Raw genomic sequence first — 18,040 nt, 5'->3', positions numbered from 1 at the left:
GGGGTTTAGCGATAGCTGCCCTGCCATGAATTTTCATTTTATGAAGTTCCCGTCGCACTGTTTTCGATGAAACTGGGTTCTGTAGGCCAAAATTGAGTTCAGACGTAATTTTCATTGCAGTGGTCTTCCTTTTAGCAGCTACAATCCGTTTTAATGCCCTCCGGTCACTATCTGAAGGATTGTCTTTTGACCACTGTTGTGCTTTGCAGACGTCGTTTGCCCATGAATTGTGTATGCCCTCGTGACATTGGACACAGTGCCTTTCGATACCCCCACAATGTTCGCCACGGTTGCCACTGAAGCTCCAACCAGACGGGCACCAACAATCATGCCTCTTTGGAAATCTGCCAGGTCGCCCATTTTACCGCACCAATTTCACACCTCGACACTCAGAGGTGAACTGGTAACTACTGACGGAAAGGAAGGTCCAGATGACACATTGAAAACAAATAACGATCGGCAACCGCAACTTTCCTACTGGTGTATTTGTTAGGGCGTATACCTTCCAGGTCCCTAAGCCGATTTTCGGGATAGCATTTTTTTTTAAATAGAGCGCATTACGTTAGTTCGGGTTCCGCCATAAACTGTACATCTATGTTTCATATAGCCTCGGTGCTGAAAAGAGTCATGCAACTTGAGCAACTTCCGGCCCGCTAACCACAATGAGACTTGCGCTAGCTCTGGATCTAGGATCTAGCTTGCTATTTAGTTATAGTGCTTGTGCTCACTAGTACTCATGCTCAATTTTCAAGGCTCGCGAATTTGACATCTCTGTGATGCAGAGCAACGATTTTAAGTGATAATCCTTCGCCAGAAATGATCAAATACAGGGTAGCATTATATACTTAAGATTTCAAAATTCCGTACTTATGCTACTGAGGTCAGGTCATCCAATGTTATACGTCGTTCATCAAGGAAGGGGTTCAAGCTTTTAAGTTCATATAATTTCAGGTTTATGTAGGCACATCTTAATGCGGAAAATTTCCATTTTTTGTAACATCTTGCTCACGGGGGTTAAAACCTCCAAACCTCTGTTGTGTACGTTACTGAGATCATACATTATTTATTTATTTAACAATCACCAGAGACAGCTCAGAGGTCATTTTATACTGGATATCTAACTACAACAATAACAATGGAAAGGATTTGAGAAGATATCGACCAGGGTCTGTTTAATAGGTATCATCCTGGCCATTTTCCTGCTAGGACTGAGCAAAACCCTGGAAAATCCCAATTAGGATGGTCGGCAGCGAGAATCGAACCCACGACCTCCCGAGTGCGAAGCCAACGCTCTATCACTCTTCGCCTTTAGTCAGAAAGTGGATCCGTCATTGATTCTGTACACATTGTAAATGTTCTGGGTATCACAACAAAAGTAAAAAGAGTGCTTAGCGTTGAAATCATGTTCGAGTGGTTTTCCACATTCTAGTTGCTATATCTAGAACAAGTTCTTATGTGTTAAAATAATTATATAATTAATAGGGAAACATATTCCTGAATGATTATTTTTAAAATATGAGCTCATAATATCGACCTTTGTACATAGCAATATTCGTAAGCCCAAGATCTAATAAACACGTAATCAGATACAATTAGTTCTCAAGGATATGCAATCACCAGATGAATCCATTTGTCAACTTCTGTGTAACTCAAGAGTCAAAATGCAAGAACAAAGAGATTATCTCAAGTACATCAAATTTTTGATAAATTGATTCATTAATTAGTGGTTAAACAACTACTTTACTATTTATCTTGCACTTCCCTCGATTTTTATCAAATACATAGACACTGAACTTATTTCATCACAATACGCTCTCACACCTTGTCCCTATTTACATGTTTTCTTCAGTTGTTAACGAAAATTAGGTCGAGTTGTTGAAAGAAGTAGAAAACATCAGATAAATCAAGCATATAAAAACTCTTAATGTGAAAGGTGTATTTCACAGTTGAACTGTGAGCTGAAGAACACATTAGATAGTAAGTTCCGCTAAATACTTTAATTATAACTGTAAACTAGGTTAATTTGTAAGAGATTTGATAGTTTGTAAAATAGTTATATAAAACGAAGTAATGCTATTTAAGTCGCGTTGAACTTGCTATTACCATCTTCTTAAGGGAGAAAAAATGATCAATTAAGAAGATATTTAAAGCAAGCAAGCTTTGTTTAACAATGTGTACTGTGATAGTAGTCCAAACTGTGTGAATTCAACACCGAAACTAGAAAATAGTATATCCATAACTTCAGTTGAAATAGAGGAACAATATTAAAGATAGAACTTATCTCTCGAACCCTGAATCGATATTTAAAAAGCCATTACTCGCAGTCTCTTATTGTTTTTGGTATAGCATTTATTTATCGGACACTAGATTCATATTTAAAAAGCCATTATTCGCAGTCTCTTATTGTTTTTGCTATAGAACTTATTTATCGAACGATAAATCCATGTTTAAAAATTTAAAAAGCCATTACTCGCAGTCTCTTATTGTTTTTGCTACAGAACTTATTTATCGAAGGATAGATCAATATTTAAAAAGCCATTATTCGCAGTCTCATTGTTTTTGCTATAAAACTTATTTATCAGGCGCTAGATCCATATTTAAAAAGCCATTACTCGCAGTCTCTTATTGTTTTTGCTATAGAACTTATTTATCGAAGGATAGATCCATATTTAAAAAGCCATTATTCGCAGTCTCTTATAGTTTTTGGTATAGAACTTTATCGGACGCTATATCCATATTTAAAAGCCATTACTCGCAGTCTCTTATTGTTTTTGGTATAAAACTTATTTATCGGACGCTAGATTCATATTTAAAAAGCCATTACTTGCTGTCTCGTACTGTTTTTTGCTGTAGAACTTATTTCTCGGACTCTAGATCCATATTAAAAGTCATTACTATCTCTAATTGTTTCTGCTATATAAAGATCAATATTGAAATCGGAAGTAGTTGTAAAATTCTACCAGTTCCGGTTTTTATTAGACAGATAAAGGTAAAGATGGTGTCTTTTCTTCAGACGCAGCATCGATTTAAAGAAAAAAAACATTGGTCACTATCCGTTACCGATTTTGCTCTATTATGATTAACATTGAAACCTTATATGGTTAATTTCTCATTTTTGATTTGAATAGAAGGTTAACAGATAAAATGGAGCTAAACCTATTCTTAGGACATTGACTCGATTCAAAAGAAACTATATCTGTCTTATTGTGTTTACTATGATATCTATTGACAGACGGACATAGCCGTCCTATAACACTTCAGACCAGTGATGTTTTCAGAGGTGACCCAGAGGGGTGAAAATTCCCGCTCGAGGCATTTCTCTGATCGTGCTGAACCTGAGTTAATACTAATTTTGCAATACTACTTTCACCTCCTGTCTATTAAAAGTCCTCTACCCCAGGAAAAAATTTCTAATACCTTCACTACTTCCAATACCCATTCATAACATAGTTTGGAAGTCTAATGTTGTAATACTTTCGTGTATAATGCACGTTCAAGTTTTGGGGTCAAACTTTCCGGGGAACAATGTTGGTATTCATTTCTTGTCTTCTATCTTGGCATATGAAAGTTTTTCTTTCTACTGCCTTAACAATCTGATGACATTCTGAGTGGGAGGAGTTCGAAAAGTGTCTCTCAGTTCTATTACTATCTCCTTTTTCGTACATTTGCTAATGTTTAGCTGGAAAATGTAGAAACGATTAATACAAAATCCGTTTCTGCATTTTCCAAGTGCTTTTATTTTTTTCAAGAACTTTCGTAAAATGTCAGCTAACGTGTATTGCTAGTTACTACATAAAGTGCACAAACAAAAATTACGAGTTGTACACGCAGTATTGTTTAATAACATCTGTGCTTGCGGTTACCACTACATCGTTATTTGTTTCTTTACACGGAACCGTCAAGTGCTGTCGGGTATAATATTAAGCTTAAAAATCTAATTGTAGTGTTGCATGTAGTACTGGTAACTTATATAAAGGTGTCGTTATTGTGTTCAGGAAAAACACTTTTAATGCAAACACACAATATTAGAATTTAAATATACAGACTGTTACATAATTCGTATAATTTTCTAGAGCACTGGCAGAAGATGAAGTTTTCACACTATTAATGTGAAATTTGGCATTCTTATTGGAAAATGTCTGAATTTTTCAAATTTCAAAAGTAAATTAGAGAAAATCACTGTTTAGCCCCTCTTTTGGGAGCGTAAACACAACAGTTCATTTTTCTTATCGGAAATTCAATGTTAAATTTTGGAGGCAGTTTTCTCCAATAACTATTGCTAAGGACTTTGGTACAAATGAGTGTTATTTGATACAAAATGCAATGACACTCATCTGCAATGCTAGTGGAGTCGTCTCAAAAATTATTTTGGGTAAGGCTCCCCCTTTCGGGGGCAAAGGCCATAAAAAAGTGGTGGGTGGAGTGTTACTAAAATCCCAATTTTTATTTTAGGAACGCCAGTAAGCGTAAGATTCATCACACTGTTAAAAATAATTTCTTAAATTTGAGAAACCGTTTCTTATCTGTGCACCGAGACAATATTTTCTTAGAAATGAGATTTGGCAATTCTCATTCATAAGGAAAATAACAGTATATTTTCTCATTTCTCTTTATACAATACCATCTACTTTTCTTCACTTCTCATTAATGAGAGTTTCAAACTCTTGTTTCTAAGAAAAGATATTCTCGGTGCACAGATAAGAAACGGTTTCTCAAATTTAAGAAAGTATTTTTAACAGTGCACAAATGCCACAGAACTAATATTCTGATGCTCCTTGCATGTGCTAGTAACTTATATGGGGCTACAGCCCACATCCAAAAGTCACATTAAAAATTCAGCATGATTATTTTTTGCACGGACATACGAAAAAAAATGTTTTTGTCAATATGAAATTTGTTGTTATTGTAGGAGAAAGGTAAGGTTTTGAAATCTGGAATGTTATTTTAGTAACGCAAAATAGTGTGAATAGTGTGAAAACTTCATCTTCTGCCAGTGCTTTAGAAAATTACACGAATTATGGAACAGAATTAGTCCTACCCATGTATCGTACGGATCCTTATTTATTTTCCTTAAAATGTTCTCAAAAAGTGTATGTACTCAAAGGTAATAAAAAAGAAATTTTCATGTGGTTGTTCATAAAGATAATAAAAGCAGAACACTTCATATGGATGTATACAAAGTCAATAATTAAAGCAGAAATTTTCATGTGAATGTGTACAAAGATTTAATTCAGCAGAACTATTCATGAGTGTGGAGAAAAGTTATTAAAATCCACCACACCAACCCTCTCAATATAACGTTTTTACGTGCTCAATGTATTGGGTTTTAAGGGTTTTAAAAATCAGATAAAACTTTATTTCAATGCATTCAAGAATTGCAGATAACAAACTTTCAGAATGAAAAACAATTAAAGGATAAAGAAAAAAATTAATCTGTTTCATTAGGGTGTGCCTGTGCACATCCCATAGCTACGCCACTAATAGACAGAAAGTTGTCCATTCTCAAGGAGTATTTAAAAGTAACCAATTGCCTTACCTATGCCATTATTTTAAATACTTCGTTTGATTTATTATTTCAGTTATGCATTTAATATTTCAACTTCCTGTATATTTGAGGCAGATTTTAGAAGGGGATTACTTGATGCAGATAACCGCCATATTGTTGACTCTCTTTGTTTTCTTTATGTGTGTATAGGTTCTTTAAATCGTTATTTCATACTTTCTGATTTATCTGTGTGTTACTCTTGTGCGACACACATGATAAACCATTAAGTAAATTTAATAATCTAGGCTAGATAATGATTTCCCACCTTATTAAACGTCTTAAAAAGTGCATGAGTAAAATATTTAATTTCCATTACGAGTATAACTGCATCTGTCGTATAAACTTACAGAATTAAAAAAAAAAAAAATATTTACAGTTCCATTACCGTGATTTTCCATCGCATCAAGTTCTGACTTTTGTTTCAACTCATGTGTTTCCTTTATCTAGCAACCGAGACAATTCAGCGACCACATTTGCTGCTCCTAGGAGAGCAATAGTGTAGTTTACATCTTTCCCGGTTTCAAGGTCATTGTTGTTCTGCTACATGCCTATCTAATCTAATGCTATTTATCGTTATCTAATCTTACATTATGTATCTACATAATATTATGTTATATATATACGCATTCTTAACTTATTCGAGAAAAACTTGTAAACGTAATTATCTTTTTTTTTTTTTTTTACAGGTATCTTTTGAACAATGGCACCGTCAAGTGCAACAATTTGTATTGTTGCAGCATCTCTTTTGGCACTTAGCACAGGATATAGTCTTTATGAAGGTAAGTAGCTATAATTCATTGTGCTTGAAAAGTGTTGATTGCCTGGTATTTACAACTGATTTCTATATGAGAAAGAACATCTATTTTGTAAGCGTATGGACACACCACGGTCACTGGAAATCAGACCAAAGTTTCTTCCAGACATGTTTTTTTTGGGGGGATAATGCCCCCCGGAGGAGACCAAAGTAATAATATCTATAATATAATAATAAATAGAATAGTACCATTTGAAAATAATGTGCCCCCTCCGAATACTAAGTGTGTCCCCGGGAATATTTTTTTCTGAAAGAAACACTGAATCAGACTTACTTGCGTATTCTAAGCCAATGAGAGTATTATTCATACAGGTTCCGTTTAAAGAGAAGTTCGTCTAGGTGTATTGATAACAAAAGATAGATAACACATGGTCGTTTAAGTCTTCGTAGCTTTACTAGACCAAGTGTTCCTTGTTAGCAGGGCCGTGCCGTGGGGGAGGGCGAGCGGGGCAACGGCCCCGGGCGCCGAAGTAAGGGGACAAAAATTCGGGAGAAAAAAGGAAACAAGATAGGAAAAATTGCTTGGAATATATGTATGGGGGCACCATCGTATACTCTCGCCCCGGGCGCTGATTTTCCACGGCACGGCCCTGCTTGTTAGTCTTCTCGAAAAATGTGTCCTGTGGGTCCAATTAGTGAAATGTGCTGTGCAACGCCTCAGGTTTTCAAATGCGTGATGTCTTCAATGTTGCATAAGCTTCAGATACTAGCAATTCTGTGGTTTCTAAATGGCCCTTGTCAGAGCCATTCGCATACTTAAAATTTACGTTCCTATTTATTGTCAATAATTTCTTCATGGAAATCAGTATTCGTTAGGTCTAAAGTTTGAGTCACTAATCCTTCTAGTGATAATTGCAGAAAACGGTAATTTGGCTAAATTTATTTAATTTTGTCTTCCAATAAAGAACTCATTAACATCATCCATAGTAATACATAACGGTCATTTTTAGGATCCCTTGCACCTAGACATGTCTCAAGATACATAGGTCTCACTTCGTTAATTCTTCATGATGTTAATTTACAGTGTACCCGAGATCTCCTTTTGCGAATCCTAAGGCATTGCTGACCGAACCCACGGCATTATCCCTACAATCCCTTCTCCTTACTTCCCAAAACAACAAAATCACAGATACACAAAGTGGCGGATCTTAAGGGAACTCACATTGGTAAACATTAAAAATTATTTATCACTACAGGCTAAGGGAAGAAAACTTGAACACTTACTAATTCTTGTAAGAATTAATGTTAAATTTTCTTTCTTTACCTTGTAGAAATAAAATTTCATTTTTTTTTTATTGATGTGACTTCCATTAAGAGCTACCAGTGGACATATCTCACCGTAAATAACAGTTTATTGTCACATTATTAAAATCCAGAACATTCCACGATCAAATCAAAATTCAGTTTAGTCGTCGTCAGCAATATAATGTCCATTATCATGAATGGGATTTCTACACAACTAGTGTGACAGAATACGCAAAATCTACCCCCCCCCCCAAAAAAAAAAAAAATTCCACAGTGGCAAATCTTCTTCAGTCTAACGGTAAAAGAAATTACTGTAGGTGCCACAAAACATTCGCTACAATAGTTATGGACAAAATAGTGAAAGCAGCCAGGCGTCCTTTTCATCTTACTGGAAGAATAAATATATCATTTCTAACTGAATGAGTTAGAGTTGAAATTGCTTACAGTATGGTGATTTTTGTGGATGATTATTGCTCTTTCCCAAATATTTCAAAGAGTACTTTATTACAAATGTGGTTAGGTTTTTATACGATAACTCCAAAAATTGTAATGAGTTGAACGTTTTTTGTTTCATCTATGTGGTATTGGATTTTTCAATTGTACAATCCGCATCATGACATATGAGAAGTCATAAGAGAGTGCTTGTTATGATAAATGCACACGCAATTATCTGATTCCATATCTGACGAGTCAGAGTCATAAGTTTTGATACATGTAATTTCTTAGTAAGAAGTGAGCTACTAACTTTCTATGTATAAGGTTCTTAATGTCGCTTTGTTAGATTATAAATTTAATTATTTACATTATTAATTCATATATTAAACCAAAAAATAATAGTCAAACATACAATTCTAGTTCATTGATATATTTAGCACTCCATAATAGAAACATTATAAATTACTAAATATGTACTATAGAACAGTATCGTTGATGTGGTGTCAGCAATATACATATGATTCTCGCAGCCATACAAAATATTTGAGTATTACGAACATTACTATAAAGAATTGTTACTTTTGTGATATATTTTGGTATTTTTCCATGTTCGAGGTCTTAGTATGTTTGAGACAAGCTTATGAATGTTCAGTTCATAAATCATTTCTAGAATATGGTTGTTACCAGTTTCCTCAATTGTTCATATACAATACTCATGACAATATTTTCTATTCTTCAGATACTCAAACATCAGGACGTCGTAGTTGCTACTTTAGTAACTGGGCTGTTTATCGGCCTGGCATTGGGTCCTACGACAATGATGACATTCCAGGAGACCTCTGCACTCATGTCATCTACTCCTTCTGTGGTGTTAGTAATGGAACATGGGAAGTGATGGTGCTTGATCCAGAGGTACGTTCACACAAATACTTTAATATTTTTATGTAACACCACAGTAAAAGAGTTTTCTCTCGTAAATTCTCTTATTCCTGTACGATACATTCAGCATTCCAGGATAAATACATGTCAAAACATTTGGCAATATAAAACAGTAGTGTTTTCATAAATTTTCTCTGTTAAATTAGTAATATATGTTATCATAACTAATTTGTGAATCGAAGAGATTTGGATTCCCTTTTCTTTTCAAAATGCTGTGTTAACTATTTTCATAAACATCAGTTTAGGTAAAATCAAATTTTAAGTATTCATAGTATTTTATAGTTCTTCAAAATATCTCTTAAATTTTGTCTAAATTCAAAGTAAGATCCCAATAATGAATCTTCCTGTGGAGCGCCCATACGAGTATTTCAAAATTTAGACTTGGTGTAATCCATAACATTAAATAATAATTAGCAATAGAAAAACTGAATGATATTCCAGTGTGGACTAGGCCGGTAGGCATTTACGCCAATCCCAAGAGTTTCAGTATTCGCGCGCACCCTACCCTGTTTGAAGTTGGTCATGTAAAATGTACAGAAAAATTTGGGCAAGAGAACAGAACCTAACTAACCCCTGCGGGGCTTCTAACCCGTTCCTACTACTACTACTACTACTATTACTAGTGCTATTATTATTATTATTATTATTATTATTATTATTATTATTATTATTATTATTATTACTACTACTTTTACTATGGATCCGTATAGTAAAACTGCAAGCTTATTTTAATGAAAAAAATGTTATGAAAATTTTTAAAAAACCTTGTGTAGGGTTTGAACCCACACCAGAAACGAATTTCATTACTAGCATGTTGCGCTAGCACGCTTGGCTGCGAGGGCCGACAGCACTTTGCCTTTACTTTCCGCTATATGTAGATCATGATTCTTGATGTCTTATCTGTATCGGACAATAAGATCAGAGGATATCTGAAACTCTTGGGGTCCGCGAAAATGCGGCTGGTAATACACACTCTGCAGCTAGAACAGAAGCTCATCCTTTCTCTTTTGATGAAATCTTCAGATTGGCCTTTCTCTGAAAAAATATTAACTAGATATGCAATAATTGCAAATTTGGAGCGAAATAATTGACCTTTATTGATTATTAATAGAATTTTCTTAGTGCATCAATTATTTTCGTGAATGAACATGACATGCAAATAGTTGACTTTGCAATCAGCGGGAAGCATAATAGCTTTAAAAACAAATGTGTGCGCAGAGGAAAACGAGAAGGGTTTCGCTGCTGAAAATTCTATTTTCCATTGTTTACAATGAGAATTCGTCCGTCAAATGCTTTTCCAATGTTAAGTCTATGGGTATCCCGTTTTCGGTGATTATTCCTCAATGCTACGTCAAAATCAGCATGTCAAATTTGGATAAAAACGGTTCAAGCATCTCGGAGGAGAATCCGGACAAACAAACGCTTAAGTCGAGTAAATCGAAGTTTCACTCCAAAAAATGACTGTTGTTAGAACTGGGATTTTTGCGACTATAACGATGGAAATATTCATATTGATCTACCTAAAACTAGTGAAATTATCTGTCAAAAATAACAAACATTTGCAAAGTCCGTGTAATTAAACAATAATTGTGACTGTTCATAACATACTGAGATCACAAAGTTGGTAAATATTTTTATTGACTATTCTTGTGATTGCCTATAGCGTGATCTAGATCAAGGTGACCAACTGGGTGGCTACCGACGATTCACAGATCTGAAGAAGAAGTACCCAGGAATTAAGACCACGATTGCCGTTGGTGGATGGGCCGAAGGAGGAAGGAAATACTCAGAGCTCGTATCGAGCCAGGACAGAATTGATACGTTTGTTAAAAGTGTTGTTGGTATCAAATCTCAGTAAAAATACATGTGTGTGTGTGTGTCAATATACTAATTACTGACGTTTTATCATTAATATTTCGCTATCACTGACAGGTCATTAGGTGTACGTTGAAATTTTTCCTAGAAAATTCATTTACACAGCTATCACCATCTCTCAAATACATGCAACTTAGTGTTGCCATAATCTATAAACTCTGTTTAAAATCTGTAATTTTTTCTTTCGTATGTTAAATTTCTTTTTAGTAAAGAGAACTAGCAGTTGTAATAATGATTGATTCTGGTTTGTTTTCTACAGATTTTTGAAATAGATAAGAAATTTCAAAAAATACAATCCAAACAATACAGACATTGAAACGCATTCTGTCACTTTCGAATTTTCTTGCATTATTACATTTGTAAGATTGATTTCCTTTTCAGTATACCAGTAAAAGGAAATAAATAGTTGTTATACAGGATGTTCCGGGAATAAATCGACAATTTTTGCATATGTGTTCAGAACCTCAGCTGCGACTTTGGTTGGAAACGCCGAATTACGGAGATGGCGCCAATTTACTCCTCCAACACCGGGATCCACTCTATGAACAAATTACATTAATTACTTTAAATTAGCTCCATCTCTATAATTAGGCGTTTAGTAGTCAGTAGCGTAGCGTGGTACTCCGAAATGGGGATGCCAAAGTTAGTCACTTGGGCGATACAGTACTACTGCAATCAGCAATACATAGCTATTCCGAGGGGAAATATAGAGTTATGAAAAATTTAGAAGGGAGGCCCCCGTAATTGGTGGCCTAGTAGGACATATAGAAGCAAATGCGTGGATTACGTTAAAGGCAATAAGCAACTGTATCAACTCCTTCTTGTCGCTACCGTTGTGACGAGAAAACTCAGCACCACGGTAGTACGAACATTGTTTCCAGTATAGTTCCCTTTATTTCTTTCTTGTAGGCAGCTTCTTTCTCCGCATACCATACTTCAATCTCGTTCTTGAAAAAGTCGCCCCTAGAAATTTGTCATCTTGGATCCGGAACTCACGTCCATTCGTGAATATGGGCCTGAGTGTATACGCATATCATTTGAAGATGCAAATAGAAAGTACTTAAACCAACTCTGGGGGTTTGTTTCTGCGTATGTACTTCGTTGTCAGATATCCAGATACTGAAGGCAGGGGCACAAATCTGTCTTCAACATTCGGGAGACGGGTAAGACCGTTTCCATATATATATATTTTTTAAAGCGATGTTCAAAATATTTATGAAGTTGAAAAACAATGCTGTGGAGGATCAGGGGAGCAGAGTTGTCTTCAACATTGGGAGGAGGGCATATTTGAGGCTTATTCTGGGGGGACGAGAGATGAGACTCATATTACGGTAGATGAATCTGATTTCTGAGATGAACCTGTTGTATATTATATACCAGGCGATGTAAATGAAATTGTGGTACATATCAGTATTACAAATCAGTGCCGTGAACACATTCTGAAATCTGAATACGTGCATATTTATAATTAATACGTTTCTACTTACGCATCCACAATAATCCACATTAAAATTTTAGGATACTTGTTTTGTAATAATATAAATAATGACTTCTCCAAAACTATGAAAGAAAATCAACTATGTATGGCGCAACAATACTCTTATTTGAGCAAAATTATGATGATCTCAATTGCATTATAGGAATCGTTACAGGAATTAAACAAATAGTTGAAAATAGACTAACAATAATTAATGGCAATGAAATATTAAAGAATACGACTCTTTTTTAAAAAATGAAACAAGTCATGGGACATCAATTTCATCTCACTTTCCTTTGTGGCAGTCGGATACAAATCATCACAATTTCAAATCGGATTATTGGAGGGGACAGTCCTCCTATTCCAAGATTGGAGGGGACATGTCGCCCTCATCTCCCCGGGATATGTGCCAGTGACTGAAGGGCCCAAGCAATCTTTGCGAAGGGGGGGGGGGAGTGCTGGCTCTCTTGGCCTGCCAGGTCGGTGATCGTGATTCTACAGAATGTTTTGTATTTATGCTTGTGTGTGTGAGCTCCCTCAAAGAGTTTCTGGCCACGCTACTGGACATACTATGTATTTCTGATGAAGATTAATAGTTCGCCTTTAATTACGAATACAATTACGATGCATTTAATTACGATTAGAGCATAACTATTTTTATACTATTATTTACATAACCTACATTTTTCAAAAAGGCATTGAACTAACCATTTCTGTTTTGTTCTATCTCCTTGATGTTGGCGCTCGTACGTTCTGCACAAAAACTATAGCTTAGTTCAAAATATAGAGAGTTGGAAATACTTGAATATGCCAGCGTATAACTAAAGCAAACTGTTGGGTTGCAAGGGTTGAGGAGAAGCAAGTGGTTGGGCATGCGCATTCAACAGAAAGCAGACGAAAACCCCGATGCTTGCAGTAAGCTTGGAAGCCCAAGGAACATAGCATACGACAGGAGGAAAGACAGGAAATGTGCATTTGAGTGACGCGCATGCGTAGGTCTCGCTTGTCACAGTAAGGCGTGACGGCGAGAGAGCGCATCCAGAAGATTGCAGTGGGAATAATTGTGATAATTACAAGCAAACAATTTATATATTTTTTTTTCTTATTAACAGGGGATGCCGGGCATACCAGCGTTCCCTTACGCTACGCCGCTGTTAGTAGTTCTTGCATTGAAGTCCTGAACACGTTTGCAGAAGTTTGTCCCGGAACACTCCATATAATTCCCATGTTATTGGTTTCGTGTAGAGAAGTATACAAGCAGAATGTACACAAATTGCAGTTCAAGATCATTGTATCCATTTGTTTATCACTTGTAAACTCCCACATTTGTATGACATATCTAAGCATTGAAATTTTCCAAGAAGCTATCGTAACTTAATTTGATTGGTTGGTTGTCAAATGCATACTCTATATCACTGACAACTAGTGCTCTCAAACGGGTCGGGTCGGGTCAGGTCAGCTCGGGTCGGGTTGTCGGGTCGGGTCAGCTCGGGTCGGGTTATCAGGTCGGGTCACTCGGGTCGGGTTGTCGGGTCGGGTCAGTCGGGTCGGGTTGTCGGGTCGGGTTATTCGGGTCGGGTTGTCGGGTCGGGTCAATCGGGTCAACTCGGGTCGGGTTATCGGGTCGGGTCACTCGGGTCGGGTTGTCGGGTCGGGTCAGTCGGGTCAGCTCGGGTCGGGTTGTCGGGTCGGGTTATTCGGGTCGGGTTGTCGGGTCGGGTCAATCGGGTCAACTCGGGTCGGGTTATCGGGTCGGGTCACTCGGGTCGGGTTATCGGGTCGGGTTATCGGGTCGGGTCAATCGGGTCAATCGGGTCAACTCGGGTCGGGTCACTCGGGTCGGGTCAGTCGGGTCGGGTTGTCGGGTCGGGTCAGTTCACTTTGGTCAACTAAGTTTAGGTTGAGCTTAAACTCGGCTGGAGTCGAAAACTGCTGTTTTACACTACCTGCGTAATTAAAAATAGCAATTTTCAATTGATTTTATAGAAGCCATAAATGTATTTTGAACACTTGCAGCTAGTGTTTTTATGGTAAATGCTTATTTTTGTACTTGTGTGTACTTTAATTTTTAAATGTGGAAGATTGATTTTACCAATCGACTGTAATATTAATATCTACGCCAATATGGAGTCTGGATTTAGAACAAAACTAGAAGTTGTTTAAGCAAGGCCAAAAGAAAGATTGGATATGGACGACCAAGCCCAAGCAGGGCAGCGGTAGCTCAGTGGTAGAGAATTCATCTCTGGTTCATGGTGTCCATGGTTCGATCCCAGCTTGTGTTAAGTAGGCTTTGTGGTGGAGAAACGCCGTGTAGTGGGTTTTCTCGGGGTTCTCCTGTTTTCTCCCACTTTCTTCATTCCACCATTTCATTCATTTCTCATGGTCACCATATCCCTTAGCCTCGAAGCAGAATCGAGGGACCTTAAACTCAGGGCTGTAGCTAAGGGGGGGCCATCGGGTCCAGGCCCCCCAAATGGTTTCCTGCCCCCCCAAATGACCAGCTTTAACAACATCATAGTAAAATTATCTCGCTTCCTTCATTTAAAAGTAACAAAGTTATTGACAATTAATAATATACGGTAAAATAGTATGGAGAAATATTGTTTTTCCATACCGATCGAAAAATAGGATACATTTTTGTGACAGCAGATTACACAATTTACTGCGATTTATATTTGACAGTTTAAAGACAAACATTTTAACAAGATATTATAAATACAGCCATAAAACAAAGGTACTAAACTGATTTGTAAGTACATTATATTTTTATATGCTTTAACATTTATTTTAAAAGACAGAGAATGGAAAATTTGGTGAGAAACAATGGTTTTATTCAGTTTGGATTTCATTCGCTCTCTTTTATTTCTACTCAGTGTAATAAAATAATTGTTTTTTTTTAGTCACGAATAATAAATAAATATTTTTGTCAGGAAACTATAAAGAAATTAAGTGAAATTTAAAGAAAATCAATCTTGTGTACATAGGTTCTGTATACAAGGTCTTAAATTTAAATAAAAAGGTAACCAAGAAAAGTTTTGTTGCTTTTTCACCCACCACCTTCGAACATCGATACGTCACCTAACCTGGAAGATCAAAAATAGTCCCCATCAACATCGACGACCTTCTGAAAACGTTCCTGAAGGCCATGAAATTCATCGCGGTAGATGTTGGTGGGCCGTGAAACGAAGAAGGTATCAGGTGCATTTTGGACTTTTACTAGGGATTTGAATTGGCAGCCTCTAAGGTGATTGTCCAAAGAATGGAACAGGTAATAATCGGACGGTGCAATACCCGGGGAATATAGTGGTTGCAATATTGTTTCCCATCCAAGGCGGAGAATGGTGTCCTGAGTCATCCTAGCCACGTGGGACTTAGCGTTGTCCCGTAAACGAGGACCCATTTGCAATTCAGAAGTGATGGCTCCAGAGTTTTGAGTTTTTGTTGAGCACAGCTCAACTGCTGACACTACACAGTTGCATTGATACTCTGACCAGCTGGTAGCAGTTCCCGATGCACGATGCACCAAACACACAGAAGGACCTTCTTCTGGTACAGTGCTGGTTTCGGCTGTTTTGAAATCGGTTCATGGGATGCTAACCAATGATGACGGCGCCGTGGAGCTTCGTATAGGACCCACTTTTTATCACATGTCAACGCCCTGTCCAGAAATGGCCGAAACAGTAAATAAACCCATGCGACTGCCGCGTTGCCTTCTGGCCCGGAGTCAAAACATGTGAGACCCAACTTGTAGTTCTTCCCAACTTGATGGATGTGCTGCCGAATGGTTTCTCCACACACTGAATTGTAGTTCCAGTTCCTCTTTGTACGTACATGTGTTGGTCTTCTGGCATGTGGTGTTTTCGGGTGTTTGGTCATCGTCCTTAAACTTGTTAAACCATCGCTGCACTGTCCGCGTCGTCACGACACCCTCAACAAAGGCTTGGCATATTTTCTGTCCCGCTACAGCGGCGTTTGACCTCCATTTGAACTCGTTCAGCATACATGCTCTTATGACGCTCTGTGGATGTCCCATGTTCCCTCTGTCTTTACGCAAGTTCACTGTGTATCTGAATTGCCACAACCAGGTAGTATGTTGGATATACCCACACCAACAACTGACGTTCGCCTTATCTCCACTCGCATTCAACTCACGGTGTGAGGTCCAATTGAACACAGACCTCCACGAAAAGGGACAGAACTTTCTGGTTATTTTTATAGTTATGCACAAAAGTATAGCGTTTGGTCCCGGGCAGTAGTTCTTGATTAAGCATAATAAAAACTATCTTGAATATAATTTATGGATAATAATAATAATAATAATAATAATAATAATAATAATAATAATAATAATAATAATAATAATAATAATAATAATAATAATAATAATAAATAAGATAAAATAGTGTTTTTAGTTTTCCAGAAGGAAACCAAAATTTTCCTTTCTTTTAGGCCTGAAAAACACTAGCAGCAACACATTTTTTGCTTTGTACATTGTAGCCGCCCCCCCTCAAAAACGACGGGCCCTTCCTACACGAACCTGCTGGTTACACCCCTGCTTGAAGTGAATATTTCATTTTATTTCACCAAGCCCAAGGACATCGATACAAGAACAAGATAAAGATTGGATATGCAAGACGAATTGCATAGTAATCTTGCTCTTGGCCTTGTTTTGGTGATCACCAAGTAGCGATGAGCGTATTTTCTAGCTTTCCGTATAGTATGAAATACCATAATCAAAATCACACTTGGTCTTCATTTGTACCGATGAGGTGAGCATTCTTGGCTCTTGTATAGCATGAAAGATCACCAAGACTACGAAATGCAGGACCAAGGCTTGACTGCAAAACAAAGAATAAGACGCAGCATTGATGACCAAGACCTAGGGAGCGAATTGTTTGAATTTCATTTGTTGGACTGAAAGTGATGAAATAAAATTAGTACTTGATAATTAAATATCAACCTGTATTTTTAAATTTACATTATGTATCTTCTTACGTGCAACTATATATACTGTAAAATACGTTTTAATTACCGAGAAAGAAAAATCAAAGTTGTAAGGGTCCCGGAATCATAAGAACCTATTTTGGAATGAAAGTTGAAGGGTTGGAAAAAATCACAGGTGTTCTCCTGTTTCCTCAACCCTTATCATTGTAGTTAAACGATTTCCTTTTGTCTCCGCCAAGAGACTCTTGCTACTGCCTTGCGAGAGGACGCCCTGCCGTCCCAGCAGGTGAGAACACTGACCTTGAAGACAAATTTCGTCACATAGAACTAAAGAAAAAAAATAAAATAAAAATAAATAAATAAATAAATAAATAAATAAATAAAATAAAAATAAAAATAAATTTCTCCCACGTCGGACATTGGTATCAGTTATAAAAAGAAATAACCAAACCTCAAAAGTGCCAAATATTCATTAAGATGCATATACAAATCCCCGCTTGATCTAGCTAGTGGTTAACGTGTAAGACTTCGGTACACGTGGTCCGGGTTCAATTCCCAATGGGAGTGCATTTTGGTGTTCACCCAGTGTTGTGACCATAGTGCTCTCAAACGGATCGGGTTGACCCGACCCGACCCGACTCGGATCGGGTCAGCTCGGGTCGGGTTACGGGTCGGGTCGGGTCGGGTCGGGTCAGGTCAACTCGGGTCGGGTTGTCGGGTCGGGTCAGTCGGGTCAGCTCGGGTCGGGTTATCGGGTCGGGTCACT

General features: G+C 37.2%; 1 protein-coding gene across 2 annotated transcripts in view; it reads left to right on the top strand.

Annotated features, from left to right (window-relative positions):
• LOC145680384 (endochitinase-like) overlaps positions 1 to 18,040 on the top strand; it is an 89,158-nt gene that overhangs the window by 56,127 nt on the left and 14,991 nt on the right. The window contains exons 1-4 of one of the 2 annotated variants that reach the window (XM_081750821.1): positions 1,950 to 1,977; positions 6,232 to 6,324; positions 8,779 to 8,951; positions 10,642 to 10,819. In XM_081750821.1, coding sequence (XP_081606947.1) covers positions 6,246 to 6,324; positions 8,779 to 8,951; positions 10,642 to 10,819 — 430 coding nt within the window. In that variant the 5' untranslated portion in view covers positions 1,950 to 1,977; positions 6,232 to 6,245. Of the gene's footprint in view, positions 1 to 1,949; positions 1,978 to 6,231; positions 6,325 to 8,778; positions 8,952 to 10,641; positions 10,820 to 18,040 lie in introns of those variants that run through there. The other variant, XM_081750822.1, reaches the window with a different exon arrangement.

This window comes from Thermobia domestica, chromosome 3 (assembly GCF_964235325.1).
Source record: "Thermobia domestica chromosome 3, izTheDome1.hap1.1, whole genome shotgun sequence".
NCBI lineage: Eukaryota > Metazoa > Arthropoda > Insecta > Zygentoma > Lepismatidae > Thermobia > Thermobia domestica.
Note: the sequence above shows the minus strand (reverse complement) of the source record. Positions and strands in the feature narration are given on the sequence as shown.